General features: G+C 33.3%; 1 protein-coding gene across 2 annotated transcripts in view; it reads left to right on the forward strand.

Annotated features, from left to right (window-relative positions):
• Positions 1–14,915, forward strand: part of STAT1 (signal transducer and activator of transcription 1) — a 55,206-nt gene that overhangs the window by 28,265 nt on the left and 12,026 nt on the right. For both annotated transcript variants that reach the window (XM_051985989.1, XM_051985990.1), the window contains exons 14-20: positions 3,023–3,064; positions 5,459–5,542; positions 6,629–6,727; positions 7,367–7,502; positions 9,795–9,847; positions 10,808–10,902; positions 14,084–14,223. In XM_051985989.1, coding sequence (XP_051841949.1) covers positions 3,023–3,064; positions 5,459–5,542; positions 6,629–6,727; positions 7,367–7,502; positions 9,795–9,847; positions 10,808–10,902; positions 14,084–14,223 — 649 coding nt within the window. The remainder of the gene's footprint in view (positions 1–3,022; positions 3,065–5,458; positions 5,543–6,628; positions 6,728–7,366; positions 7,503–9,794; positions 9,848–10,807; positions 10,903–14,083; positions 14,224–14,915) is intronic.

Genomic DNA, 14,915 nt, shown 5'->3' on the forward strand with positions numbered 1-14,915 from the left:
CACAACAACCCCATGAAATATGAGTTATTACTATCCTCATTTTGAATAAATGGATAATTGGATTAGATGGAGAAATCTGAGGTGAGAACATTTTAGATCACTTACTCAAAGTTATAAGTGTTAGAGATTGTAAAGGTTAAAAAGCCTCTAGGAGCAATAGCCCAAAAGGGGACTCTACAGAGATGGGATTCAAACGCAGATATCTCTGATTCCAAATCAATGTTCTTCCCAAGTACGTGAGGCTTCCTACTGCTGTATTACCATTCAAGATAGTATAATTTTCCTCTTCCTTAGATAATGACTACAAGTTAGGTTTTCCCCCCTTAATTCTGCCTTTACCTACTATAGATCACATTCTTAGTCAAACATTTAGGAAAGGTAAAAGTTACTTTTAGTTAATCAGGAGGAAAGTACAGTGTTCACAGTATAAGTAAATAGTTTAGACTTAGTGTCTAAACTCTCATTCCATTGCCCTTTAGTTTAGCCTCTACCTCCCACATGCTCTGAAAAGACTTCTATTAGTCTCTCTACCTTTAATTTTGCTTCTTCAATTTATCCTACCAAAAGGGTGAGATTAACCTTACTCAAGTATATCTCTATTCATTTCACTTTCCACTTTAAAATGTTTAGTGGCTTCCCCTTTGCCTATTGAATAAAAGTCCAAATTCTTCAACCTCCCTACACATCATGGTTCCAACTACCTTCCAAGACTTATTACCCCACCATTTTCCTACATGTACATATGTTCAAGTCAAATTAGGTTACATACCTTGCCTTTTTCTCAGTGCTGGGCCTTGGCTTATTTGGTTTCCTTTATATGGAATTCTTCCTCTGTGTTTTATCTAAGTATACCCATCCTTTTGTTGCATGAATTTTTAAGATCAATTTGACTATCTAAAGCCAATAGGCCAGAAGTAATCAAGAGACAAGCTTTATGATGCTCAAAAGTATAAGATTCTCTTCCCACAATTAATGAGGATTGCATCATCACAATTCAGTGAGCAACATTTATACGAAACAAACAAAAAAAAAGTTAAGTTAGTTAAAATGAAAGTGATTATCAAAGGGAAAAAATAGTATTCTTGTTAAAGGAAAATATACATCATTTGCCATAGGAAATAGATAAGGGAATTATTTTTCTTAACAGCTTGTTTTTACTAAATCAAAGAGAACTGTCCTTCTGATCAGATAAGGAAGAGGACATTCCAAGGATGCTGGAATCCTCCACCTTCAGCAACTAGTTATTTTGTACTGCTCAGAAGAAAGAAGACACTGAAAGACACTAATTGCTACCACTGCTTTCAGTTCATGAAGAGTTGATTATATCAAAATGACTGAGACAGAACAAGATGAAATCAATTGTGTTCTCCCCAATAATTCTTTCAATAATTCAAGCCCCAAGTTAAGTTCTATCTTCTTCCGGAAGCCATCTCTTCCTCCATTCCTGGAAAGATTTCTCTTTTCAGAACTTTACAACTCTTTAGGTTGTACCTTTCTTATTGAAGAAATGACAAGATGCTAACTAATTATTCATGTATTCACATGCTTACTAGCTCTGTGACCCTGGACAAGTCACTTAATCCCATATACTCAGTTTTCTCATCTATAAAATTAACTGGAGAAGGTAAATTACATCAATATTTTTGCCAAGGAAATTCCAAATGGGGTTGGGGAAAGTTGACTAAAATAAATGAACAAATTCATATACTTGTCACATTCCCTATTAACTAAAAAAAAAAAATTTTAAGGCAATAAATATGCCTTTTATGTCTTTCTATTTCTAGTTGCAATTAAAATGGGATCTTGTAAGAATTCTTTCCTGATACAAAATTCTATTACTTTATGTAGAAACACATTTTTTCTTTTTAAATAGTATTTTATTTTCCCAAATACATCCAAAGATAGTTTTCAACATTCACCTTTGCAAAATCTTATGTTCTAAGTTTTTCCTCTCTCCTCTGCCCTCCCACCTCTCTAAGACAGCAAACAATTTGATATAGGTTAAACATATGTAATTCTTCTAAACATATTTCCATATTCATCATACTGTATAAGAAAAATCAGATTAAAAGGAAAAAAACACAAGAAAGAAAAGAAAAATAAGCAAACAAACAACAAAAAAAGGTGAAAATACTATGCTTTGATCCACATTCAATCTTCATAGTTCTCTCTCTGGATGTGGATGGCACTTTCCATAACAAGTCTATTGGAATTGTCTTGAATCACCAAAAGTGGCAAATCCCCATCACAGTTGATCCTCACATAATGTTGTTGTGACTGTCTACAATGTTCTCTTGGCTCTGCTCACTTTACTCAGCATCAGTTTATTTAAGTCTTTCGAGGTTTTCTGAAATCAACCCACTCATTATTTCTTACAGAACAATAATATTCCACTACATTCATGTACCATAATTTATCACAATCCAGGGGTAACATACTGATTCTAGTACAATCCCAGGGGCTCCATCCATTATGAGGCTAATACAAATTTGGTTTGAGTCTCATGGGCCTGCCTTAGAGCAGAACTAATCTACAGAGAAAAGGGGAACAAGAAATCCTTTGGATTAGGGATGATATGGCGCAGAATTTCTGCAGTCAGGCCAAAAGGAATTTTTCAGAAATGAAAAAGATAGAAACTTTTAACCTACTATCTCATGATATTTGGCACAATGTTACTCTATTAGAAATGTGTAGTAATACATTCATTCATTATTCAACTATCATTTATTAAATACCTTTCATGTGCATTGGACCATGCTAGATGTTGGGGATATTCAGAGTCTAATTGGGCATGGTCCCTTCCTTCAAAGAATTTTAAGTTCAGTAAAGGAGTTTATAATTTTTTAGATTAAAATGCAATATGATTATTTTATATCCATTACTCTATTAAATTAAAATGATAGCATTTATTCCTTTTGTAATTTTCTGTATGATTGTTCCTGCTTCCATTTTTGTTTATGATTAATTTTAAAAAATAAGTTAGCATGACACATATTAAGAGGATTTTTGGTTTCTCTTATAGCAATTGAAAGAACAGAAAAATGCAGGTACCAGAACTAATGAGGTAAGAGAAATTTCTCATTTTTCTATCATGTCCATCAGCCTCATTCTCCCTCTTTACATATTTCTAATCACTTGTCAATTTTTAATGTTTTTCTCTCATATTTCTAATAAGCATTTGGTCCAAATGAGCAGCAAGAGTTAATGATGACAAAGTTCACAAAGTGCATCTGGTCCATTGTGGATATCCACTCTGGACAATTCATGGGAAAATATGGACAAGAATTGTACAGGATGAGTAGGCATAGATCACATCTCAAAAGATAGTTATCTATATCAATAAAATTATCTCTCCACTAAAGTAACTTCAGTGTGATTTTGGGCTCATAGCTGAAGAGATGTTAGATTTGAATGTTCTGTATATTTGGACATAGTTATTAGGATGCTACCAACTCTAAAATCAAAGGACTGTGAATTCAACTCCCATGACACTTCATGAGATGTGGGTCTCTCTGTTTCCCTTAATTTTTCTTTATAAATTGGGGATAAGAACAGTAGTTCAGTTTAGAGAATTGCTGTTTACAAAGTACATTTCTCAACAACCCTTTGAGATAATTCAGAAAAGTACTATTACCTTCATCTCCTCTCTGAGGAAATTAATTAGAAAGGTAGATTAATTTACTATCAGAGATGAGACTTACACCCAAGTCTGCTGAGTCCAGTGTTCTTTCTACTTCACCCTGATGTCTGCTTATCTCAGGAAGTTTGTGAAGATTAAGGAAATAAATCATGCAAACAGAAATGAAACACACAAAAATTCATGTACATTCAGTTGATACAGAAAAGGTTTAATTTTTCTCTTTGCATCAAGAAATTATAATCAGTCAATCAATAAGGATTTATTAAGCAACATCTTTAAATCAGACATTATACTTGAGCTATGGGAATATAAAATGGATGAAAGTCCCAATTTGGAAAGAACTTATATTCTAATGGGGAAGAAAATAAATATGTGTATATGTATACAAATAATGTACAAGGAGAATAAGTACAACTAAATACAAAGTTATTTGGGAGGGAAGGCATTAGCTTTGCAATATATTTCTCTGTGGAGGGAAAATAGACCCTTCTAATACCCCACTTTCACTACTTTCACATACTTTCACTCTCTGGCCATGTGTAAGAAGAAAATTGATATTTGAACTTCCTGTAGATATTGAAGACCATGTGATTTGTTGGAAAGATCATTAATCTAAAAGTCAAGAGACCTGAGATCTAATCTTGGTATTGATGGTCAGTGGCCATCTCTTAGTCTTTCTTTCCTCATTTGTAAAATAACAATTACCCTAGCTTAGTGCAACAGTAGTTACAAGATAATAGATATAAAGATAACAGACATAAAAATGTTTTGTAAATCATAAATCTCACTATTTATTCAAGGTTTGGAGGTGTTTTGTACCTTCCACTAAATACTTCATTCTATTTGGGAAACAAAAAACAGTCTTTAAGAGAGGGTTTTGTGTGTGTTTGTGTGTTTGTGTGATTTTATTCCCTTAGGGAACTTTTGGTGAAGAAGTATCCTCTACCAATGCATATTGGCAAATTATATACATATTGTCAACTGTTATTAAAACTTATAACTTTAGAGAGTTGTTTCTCAAATTTTCATATAGAAATAGCTATAGACTTTTTAGGACTAGACTGAGAGCCTTGAAATGATAAATGGTCAAAGCATTTAATACAGTCTGTGTTCCCCTACTGACAATGATAGTTCAAGTTTATTGGAAAGAAATTCAATGTACTATCTGCATTGGTAACCCATCCCTGTTCCTCTTCCCTATTTCTTTCTTCTTTCTATAAACTGTAACTCAAGTTTTTCTTGTGATGGTGGGAGTATTTTTTCATATTATCTCAGAATTGGAAGAGCTCCTACTAGGTATTTAGTCCATTCTTTGCTTAAAAACAATAATTACCTCTGCAATATACTCAATAATTTAATAATATCAAATTTAGAATGCTAGACATTACCTCAGAGAAATCAGCTGCTAATTCAATTTTCTAATTTTGCAGCTGAGAGGCTAAGTGACTTTCTACAGTAGTAATTATCAAACAAGATATTTGAATCCAGATCTTCTAAGTTCAGAGTCATAATCCTTCCACTGCAACACAATACTGTAGTCATCATATCATCATTTTAAAAATCCATTTTAATGAATATACCCAGGAGGTATTATTAGATAATATCCAATCTTTCATGCTTTCAAGCTTTCATGGTTGAAAATTTGAGATGAGGTTATAATTTATGATATTTGGGTTTTATTTCCTATGCTGAAAGACGTGATGGTTAGGCCTCAGTTGCACCTCTTAAAAGGTTATTTTGACTTATAAAAAGTTTAAAGTATATGAATTAATTGATTTGAGATTTTTAAATAATTCTGTGCATGCTTGGTTTTTTTAGGGCCCTCTCATTGTTACTGAAGAGCTTCATTCTCTAAGCTTTGAGACCCAGTTGTGCCAGCCTGGCTTGGTAATAGATCTAGAGGTAAGTCTTAGATTTCATAGAATCTCAGAATTTGAAAGCTGAAAGATCTTAGTGACCTATCTTCTTACCTATTCATGAAGGAACTCCTCCCAGGATAGGGGGTGCAGCTTCTGCATGAAGAATGTCAAATACTTGTCAAAAATAGAAGTAATTGTCAGTTACTATTTTTCTCCCATATATTTTTATATTCAGTTTTTTTTTTTTCCTCTAAAGACTTTTCTCCTTGCTTTTTGGTTGTGGCTGTGCTGCTGTAAATTACTATTTATGGATCCAGCTCTTTGGATAACTGAGTGTTAAGTTTACCACTAAATTATTGAATTATTTCCCCAATGTTTTTGATTTCTAATATTGTTCCATGGTATTGATTGGGGATTTTTCTTTAAATTAAAAAATGTTTCTTAGTGCTGAGTTGAACAACAATCCAAACAAATATCTTAAAATAATTTTCCTTTTAAAAGTTGTACTGTTGTGCCTTTGGGAAGTCAAGATCCTTGCAAAGGCTTGAGGATAGTCTAGAAATAGACTTAGAAGATATTCTAAACAACTATGGGATAATGATTCCCATGAGACAGAGTGCTCTCCCTTGATAGGACTACAAAAAGCAGCTGCTCAAGTTGCCATAACTTTTCCCTAGAATGATTGACTTACAGCTTTCTTACTAAGTTCTACCAACCATGTTTACTTATCTCCTTATCTTGTCCATTCCTCTCCCAGAGTTGTACTGCTTGCTCTCTAAACCCCATTTATCTTTCAACTTTGTTCCACCTTATTTATTCCTTGTCTTCTCAACTCAGTTGTATGATTATACATTGGTCAGCCAATTTCTAGTTGGTTATAGAATAAGATTGTGAGATTTGCATCTGTTTTTCTCTTGTATACATGAACGAAAAAAAAATTCTTGAACAAATTGGAGGGGAAAGGATATAAAACATTATAGATAGATAGATGATAGAGATATCTCTATATCTCTAGGTAGAAATGAAAGTATATTTTGTTTGCACACATTGAGTAACTAATATGTTTGTGAATAGGTAAGGATGAAATGCTTTTAATTTAGAATGCCTCAAAGTCTTTTTCTTCTTTTAGACAACATCTCTGCCTATTGTTGTGATTTCCAATGTAAGCCAGCTTCCCAGTGGATGGGCATCCATTTTATGGTACAACATGCTAACAACAGAACCCAAGGTATTGAGGATCTTCTGTTATTAAAATAAAAAGTTAACTAAAGGCCCCTCTTACTCTAGCTTAAGAATCTTTAAATCAGGCTGATTAGTCAAATGAAACTTCAATGAAAATCATAGAACTTATGCAGACAAATGTGTAAAGATTATGAGGAACTTTAAAAAACTGAAACAAGTATAGGAAAGAGATCTGTAATTTTCCTTCTTTGCTGATAAACTCAGATCCACTTGCATTTGATTTAACTGAGATTTTATTAAAAAATTTTTGTGTGCCAGTGACCATCTTTGGCAATGAGGATATACAGACAAAAAGAAACAGATTATAATTTACTTCATGAAACCTTTGTGGCCTTTACTTTTGTTTACAAAATATAGATCAACTAAATAAACTTTGAATTTTAGAAAGTTTGACCAAAGTTAAACCTTTAATTGCTCATTATTTTATTTTTCTTTCCACTGGATGCAAAGATTGCCTTTCTACTTTCACTTTCTTCTGCTTTTGACTCTTTATTCTGGGATTGTATGATACTGTAGAAAAGAATTTGAAAATTTAGACCCTTCATAAGCATGAGTTTTAGCACCCAGTCCATTTTTGATGCCTCTGCATTTGTTCTTAAGGATTTTTGTATTGTTTTCTCTTTAGAATTTATCCTTCTTTCTGAACCCACCATGTGCAAAATGGTCTCAACTTTCAGAGGTGTTGAGTTGGCAGTTTTCCTCTGTCACAAAAAGAGGACTTAATTTAGAACAGCTGAACATGTTGGGCGAGAAACTCCTAGGTATGAACATATGGACTTTTTTTTAATCTATAAAAGATTCTTGGTTCTTAAAAATAATTTTCTGTTTCCTCTTTCCTTTTCTGAGAAGTTAATTTCCTATTAGATATTTAAATTGTGATAAGTGAAGGAGCAATGTGTTCTAAATGAAAGTGAATTGCAATCAGAAGACATCTTTGAATCCTGGCCTACATTTATTAATTTGACACCTCCTCAATCTATTGCAAAGAATGGTTCTTATTTAAGCTCAGTTCCAGAACTTGAAAGAACTTCAGAAGCCATTTTGTCCAGCCCCTTTATTTTTCGGCTGAGGAAACTGAAGTTATCTGGACCACTCTTTAATAGTTTTAGAAAAATTTATCTGTTTACCTTGTATGAAGTTATATATACCAAATGAATTTTCTTTCAGTACTATATTAAAATAAACCATTCTTCCAAGATCTTTGTTTTATGGAGACTTCATACATTTTTTTGGAGTTATTTTGCTAATGATAAAGAAACTTTTGTTTTCCTTTTTCCTTATTTGGGGAAGAATTGTAATTTCTTTTCATTTGTCTGTGCTATAACGAAGGCAAAAGAATGGTCTAAGTAAACTCTTCAAGGCTTCAGTTTGTCCTTTGGTTTCTGTAGCTACTACATATTGTGATTTCATGTGCCTGATCTTTTCCAAAAGGATAAATGTTCTCTATAATGTAATGCCTATGGCAACTTTTCTGGGGGTATTATGTAAGAAAAGAGACTAGAAAACCTAACAGCATCTGAGTTGAGTATTGAAAACAAATTTTAACTTGGGAGCAGATGTACTCTCAGTTTTGTAAGGGACTTAGAAAATATTGTATGATAAAAAATATTCAGAGAAAAGTGGAAAAATAATAATGAGGAAGAAGGAAAATTTTTGGTAGTTTCCTAAGTGCAACTTGGGGGAGGGAGGAAGGAAAAGAAAAACATTTTAAAGTCCTAGGATTGCAAGAGACTTTTAGGTATCATATAATCCAATTGATGCATTTGGAAAAAAAGCAATCACCCTTTTTTGTAAAAATCTCCAGGAAAGGTAATTATAAAACCTCTCTTGGTAAAAGAGTCCACTAGTTTTCATTCTGCAGAATTTGCCAAGGGGCCCGATTAATTATCAGTAATAGAAATGTGGGTTTTTTTTTTCAAAAACAAACAAGAAAAGATATTTTTTACAGATTTCCTTTATATTCTGTATACTTTTTATATTCTATATTTATATATAGATATGTAGGAAATATGTAAATATTCTATATTTATATTCTATATACTGAGTATATTCTATATATTCAATGTGCTCTTATAGATTTTAAAAGGAAAAACTTAAAGCAGAATAGCTAATCAATACAACTACATTCTGACAGTATAAACAGTATTTGACACCTATATGGTCCTACTTCTGCCATTTTATTTTTAAAATTTAGATCTAAATTCCTAAAATATAAAACAAAGCATGCTACCAAAAGTCATGGCAGCACAGGGATTTGTATTGTACAGGTTATAAGCAGAGGTGTAGAAATCATTGAAGGAAAGAAAGACAGTATCAAAGGAAGAAGTGAACTAAAGGTTTTTTCTTCCTTAAAATACTTTTAAAAATCATTTCCCCATTCTGTATTGTCTATCCATTTCTCTTATTAAAATCAGCCAAATCTCTTTTCAACTATGAGATGATTCAAGGCAATTCCAATGAACTTGTGATGGAAAGTGCCATCCTCATTCAGAGAGAAAACTATGCAGATTGAATATGGATCAAAACATACAATTTTCACCTTTTTGTTATTGTTGTTGTTGTGTTCTCTCTTATGTTTTTTCCCCCTTTTGATCTTATTTTTCTTATGTAGCATGACAAATACAGAAATATATTTAGAAGAATTGCACACGTTTAACCTATATTAGATTCTTTGCTGTCTTGGGGAGGGGATGGCAGGGGAGAAAGGGAGAAAAATTTGGAACACGGGTTTTGCAAAAGTGATTGCTGAAAGTTATCTTTGAAAGTATTTGGAAAATAAAATACTATTAAAAACTCAGCCATGTATATGAATTATTCAAGAATATTTGCTATTAACATCATATTATTATTAGAGGTAATGAGCAATGGTGATTATATAAATAACCTGGATCATTTCATTCTATTTGCCTTTGAGTTGTATCAGATTAGTAGATCCTTCAAAGAAAAACTTTGTATTTTTTGAGAATGTATACAAAAGCTTTTAGGCTAAGTAAAATGTTGTAATGTTATTTATATCCTCTGGAGAATATTGATTTTGTTTGTTTGTTTTTTAGGCCCCAATTCCTCTAACTCTGATGGTCTTATTCCTTGGACAAGATTCTGCAAGGTGGGTTCTTCATCTGTTTGAATTAGTTAGAAAGATCAAACTAAGCTTCTATTCTCAGTTTTTGTTTGGTCACTTCCTATCATGGTAATCCTTTTGGAGTTTTTCTTCCACCCAAGGAATCTGTAGGAAGAAAAATATAAGTTTTATGGTGTAATCCATAAATTTGGTATTCTAATGTGAATCCAGACAGGAAGCATCCAGCTGAGTGATAATATCCTGTTACTTCCTTAAAATCTTTTCACTCCCCTTAGAACTCTCCCCTGAGAATATTTTATTCAATTCTGTGTGAAGATCTCTACAGGAATGTACTACCATTGAGTAATCTCCTGAGTACAATAGATTAGGGGGGAAACAAGATTTTTTTTTTTTAGAGAAGATTAGCTTATTTTATCTCTCCAAAAATTACTTTAGTCCCCTTTTTTTCTCCAAAGAGAAGAAAGCAAAAAGCTTATACATTGGGAAATCTCTAATTGTAAAGTTTTTCTCTGATTTGGTAAGGAAGTAGAATCATTGGGAAAGAAATAGGAAACTTGGTATCTGAATATTATTGAGAATGGAAGATTTGCATTTCCAGTTGCTTTTATCTTTGAACTAGAATGGATAAGATCTATCTCTGATAGATATCTGATTTTTCCTGCAAGAACTCTTTAGCTTTGTCAACTATGCAAAACAAATTCAATTCAGATGTGGATTTGTGAATTCACCATGAAGAGGCAGCATATTGTCAGGAAGATATGTACTCAAGAGACCTGGTCTTCAATCCTAAATAGAATAACTTAGTCCTGAGCAAGTCAGTTAACTTTTCTGAGTCACAGTTAAGTAGAGATAATAATATTTGATCTACTTACCTCACAGAGTGACAATGAGAAAAGTGACTTATAAGATTTTCTTCTGCAAATATGTTATCATATTAATTTTTAGATTTAAAAAAATTTCTAATGCATGGATTTGTCATTTCAGGAAAATCTAAATGACAAAAATTTTTCTTTCTGGCTTTGGATTGAGGGCATCCTTGAACTCATTAAAAAGCATCTAATTTGTCTCTGGAATGATGGGTAAGGGTGACAGATGTTTGTTTTCTGACATATTTTGGATAAAAGACCTTCTGTTGCATCTGTAGGGAATGATTAAGCTATAGTTACCATGTTTAATTATTCAATTAGACTATTCCCAGCATTGCCTTGTTCCTAAAATCTCTTCTTATGGAACATGCCTATGGGCTTTTCCTTGACCATTTTATCATACTAGACATTAGTCAATAAATTCAAATGAGCAATCATTTATCATGTACTTACTCTGTACAAGGCACTGCCTAGAGATACAAAGACACAAAAATTAAATAGAACCTGACCTCAAGGAGATTACATTGTCTTGGTGAGGATATATAAACATGTATTATATACTCACACACTAGGGAAGTGGAAGAGAGAACAGAAACAATTGACAGGGTTTAAGAAGACTTCTTTGAGATGGTGATATCTCAGCTGAGCCTTGGGGGAAGATGAGGATGCTGATAAATATTAGAGAAGTAAAGACTGGCCATATTCCAGCATTGGAGATGTTGCCTATGTAAAGGCAGTAAGACAAAATGGAGTCCATTTAGTACAATGCTTAGCACATAGAAAGAGCTTCATAAATGCTTCTTAACTTGCCTTGCCTTAATTTAACACTCTCCTATGTTTTATGTGTCTGCTTTCTCTGTCTTCCTAAATGGCTCTTCTAGATCATGACTTCTAAACAAAGTGTCCCTTAGGATTCTGTCCTCAGCCCTCTTGTTTTTTCCATCTCTACTCCTCACTTGGTGAAATTAGATGGCATGGATTTAATGGCCATTTCTATGTGGACAGTTCTAAAATCTACCTATCCTGTGCCAATATCTCTGCTGACCTCCAATATCACATCTCTGATTGCTTTTCAGACATATTGAACTGGGTGTCCAATCTTAAATTCAACAGATCAATAATAGATACACCGTTCCTTCCATACATACACTCATCTATTCCTTGTCACTGTAGAAGGCAACACCATCCTACCAGTCCAGTCAGCTTTAAATTTAGAAGTCATCTGGCCTCCTCACTCTCTCTTAATCCCTCCCCTTCCCAATCCCATATGTTAACAAGGCCTGTCAATTTTACCTTTGCAATATCACTTGAAAATGTCCCCTTCTCTTCTCTGAAATTTCCACCAGTCTATGCAGGCTCTTATCTCTTCACCTAGACCTTTACAATAGCCTGTTGTGAATCTGCCCATCTCAAGTTTCTCAGAATCCTCTGTTCAGCCTCCAAAGTGATTTTTTAAAAGCACAAATCTAACTATGTCACCCACCACTTACTCAATAAATGCCAGTTGCTTTCCATCACTTACAAGATCAAATACAAAATCATCTATTTGACATTGAAAACCCTTCCTAATTCTGCCACCTCTTATCTTTCCAGTCTACATCTCTCTCCATGATACATGCTCTTCAAATCAGTGATATGGTCTCCTGGATGTTCCACAAATAAAATGCTCCATTTTTCTGATCTTGGCATTTTTTTTCTTTCTGTCCCTCTTACCTTCCTCATCTTTACTTTCTGGTTTTCCTGACTTTCCTCCAGTACCAACTAAAATCCTACCTTTTACAGGAAACCTTTCTCAACTCCTCATAATTCCATAATTCCTTCTTTTAATTACTTTATCTTTATACTGTTTGTATTTATTTGTTTGTTTGTCTCCTCTGTTAGATTGTAAACACCCTGAGAGAAGACTCTTTTGCCTCTTTTTTAAAGCCCAGTGCTTAGCTCAGTGCATGTCACATAGAAAGCACTTAATGAATGTTGAATGATTCACTGATTTGAAGAGGAAATCACAGAAAGCTAGAAGGTAGATAGAAACCGGATTGTGGAAGGGTTTTAATGTCCTCTTTTACCTTAGAGTCTATGGGAACCAGATGCAGGTTTGGGAACAGTGACTAAAATATGCTTTTTTGTCACTTTTTCACAGATTTGGTTTTATGTGAATTTGACAACTAAGAAAAAATGAAAGATAATTTTCATAATGAATAAGGAACAATAAAATATTTCCAACATATTCAGGATTGTTTTGAGTTAGCTTTCTAACTTACAATAGTTTCGTAGATGAGTACTTAGTGGAAAATGTTTAGCCCCATATTAAAGATTGCTTGCAGCTTGGCAGACACTGGGGAAAAATTCACTTATTCAGGAAAGCATGGGGTTAGATTCCCATCACCCCTATGACACCATTCTAAGGGTATTCCATAAAATGTCACTAGAGGGGGAAGTAAACTCTTTTTTTAAGTAAAGAGTTCTTCCTTGAAACAAGCTACTAGAACAGGAAAGTATATTTGCTGATCTGGATGTCCCATCATAAATCATAACTGTGAAATCTAGACAATCTGCAACTTTTAAAATTATGTTGTAATAATAAAAGACCTAACAAATTTAATCCAGTAGATAGTGGGAAGCACCTAACTGGTATAAGTAGATAGAGCACTTACTCTAGAGGAGAGAAGACCCTTGTTCAAATCAGACTTTAGATATTAAGTAGCAGTGTGAGTTTGGACAAACCATTTAATCTTTGTCCACCTCAGTCTCCTCATCTGTAAAGTGTTTTATAGATCCTTGTCTATGGATTAGTTGACATCCCCCTCCCTTACCCTCTTTAAGAGTGGCTAGCTGGCACAGTGGATAGGGCACTGGTCTGAAGTGGGAAAGACTCATCTTCATGAGTTCAAATCCAGCCTCAGATACTTACTAGCTGGGCAAGTCACTTAACTCTGTTTGCCTCAGTTTCTGCCTCTGTAAATTGAACTGGGAATTGCAAAGCTTCCCTTTATCCTTGCCAAGGAAACCCCAAATTGGGTCAGAAAGCATTAGACACAGATGAAAAAATGATCAAACAAAGCAGAATTTCTATTTAAAACAGCACTGTGTTCTACTTTAATACCACCTTCCAAGGTTGGCTGAGGGTTTGACTTCCTTGCCTGGCCAGGATCACCTAATCATTATCCATCAGAATCAGAAGAATTCAAATCTTATTTCCAACTCACTTCAATTCACTATGTGATGCTACTTCTTTCTGAATTTTCTATATTATCTCTAATACATGATTGTCTCTATGCTGTCATTAATTTTTATATTTTCATAAGTCCCTTTTAGATTGCCATTTTCTTTCTTTGTATAAACTATCTATTAATTTTACTAGATAACCTCTTGTAAATTCTCTTTCCACATACAGATGTATAATGGGCTTTATAAGTAAAGAACAAGAAAGGGCATTACTAAAAGATCAGAAGCCTGGGACATTTCTGCTGAGATTCAGTGAAAGTAGTCGGGATGGAGCAATCACTTTTACTTGGGTTGAAAAGTTACAGAATGGTAAGTGTCATGTTGTGTAGACAAAATTCATTCATGTGAGCTTGTATAGTTAAGACTATGAAAATGGGAAATTGTCATTAGGAAAATCTCTTGCCAGCAGCTGTTTAAATGAATTCACTTTTGTAAGATATAATAAAACTGAAATTGATGGAAATAAGGACGATTAAAAGAGTCAAATGTTGTTTATTATTGCAATAATATGTAACAGGTTGAACATCAGTCTTTATATATATAAAGACTGATGTTCAACCTGTTTTATATATATGTATGTATCATTTGCAATGGATTCATGGAAGGAGAAATTTTTCTGTGAGCAAAAAAGTAAAATTCTATGCTCCCTTAGAGTAATATTCAGTAAAGTATAAATGAATAGCCACTGGGATGTGATGAAATCATTTAAAAATTTTATCAAGTTTTGAGTTTTAAATTTTTTTGACATATTTGTATATAAACTTAGTTTTGTAAATAGAACATTTATCAAAGGTATAGATGAAGGTCTTCAAATGGGATCATGAAGAGTTAGATATGACAAAAATGATGGAACAACAACAGATTAGGAAGTAATCAAGAATATGATTGTTGTTTGTTAATAATATATTAATTAGAAGAAGGAAAACCTGGCAGCAGTGTGAGTAGGCAGAACAATCTGTCATAGGTGCATTTTATAATAAGAAGGAAATCTAGTATTCATT

This window comes from Antechinus flavipes, chromosome 3 (assembly GCF_016432865.1).
Source record: "Antechinus flavipes isolate AdamAnt ecotype Samford, QLD, Australia chromosome 3, AdamAnt_v2, whole genome shotgun sequence".
NCBI lineage: Eukaryota > Metazoa > Chordata > Mammalia > Dasyuromorphia > Dasyuridae > Antechinus > Antechinus flavipes.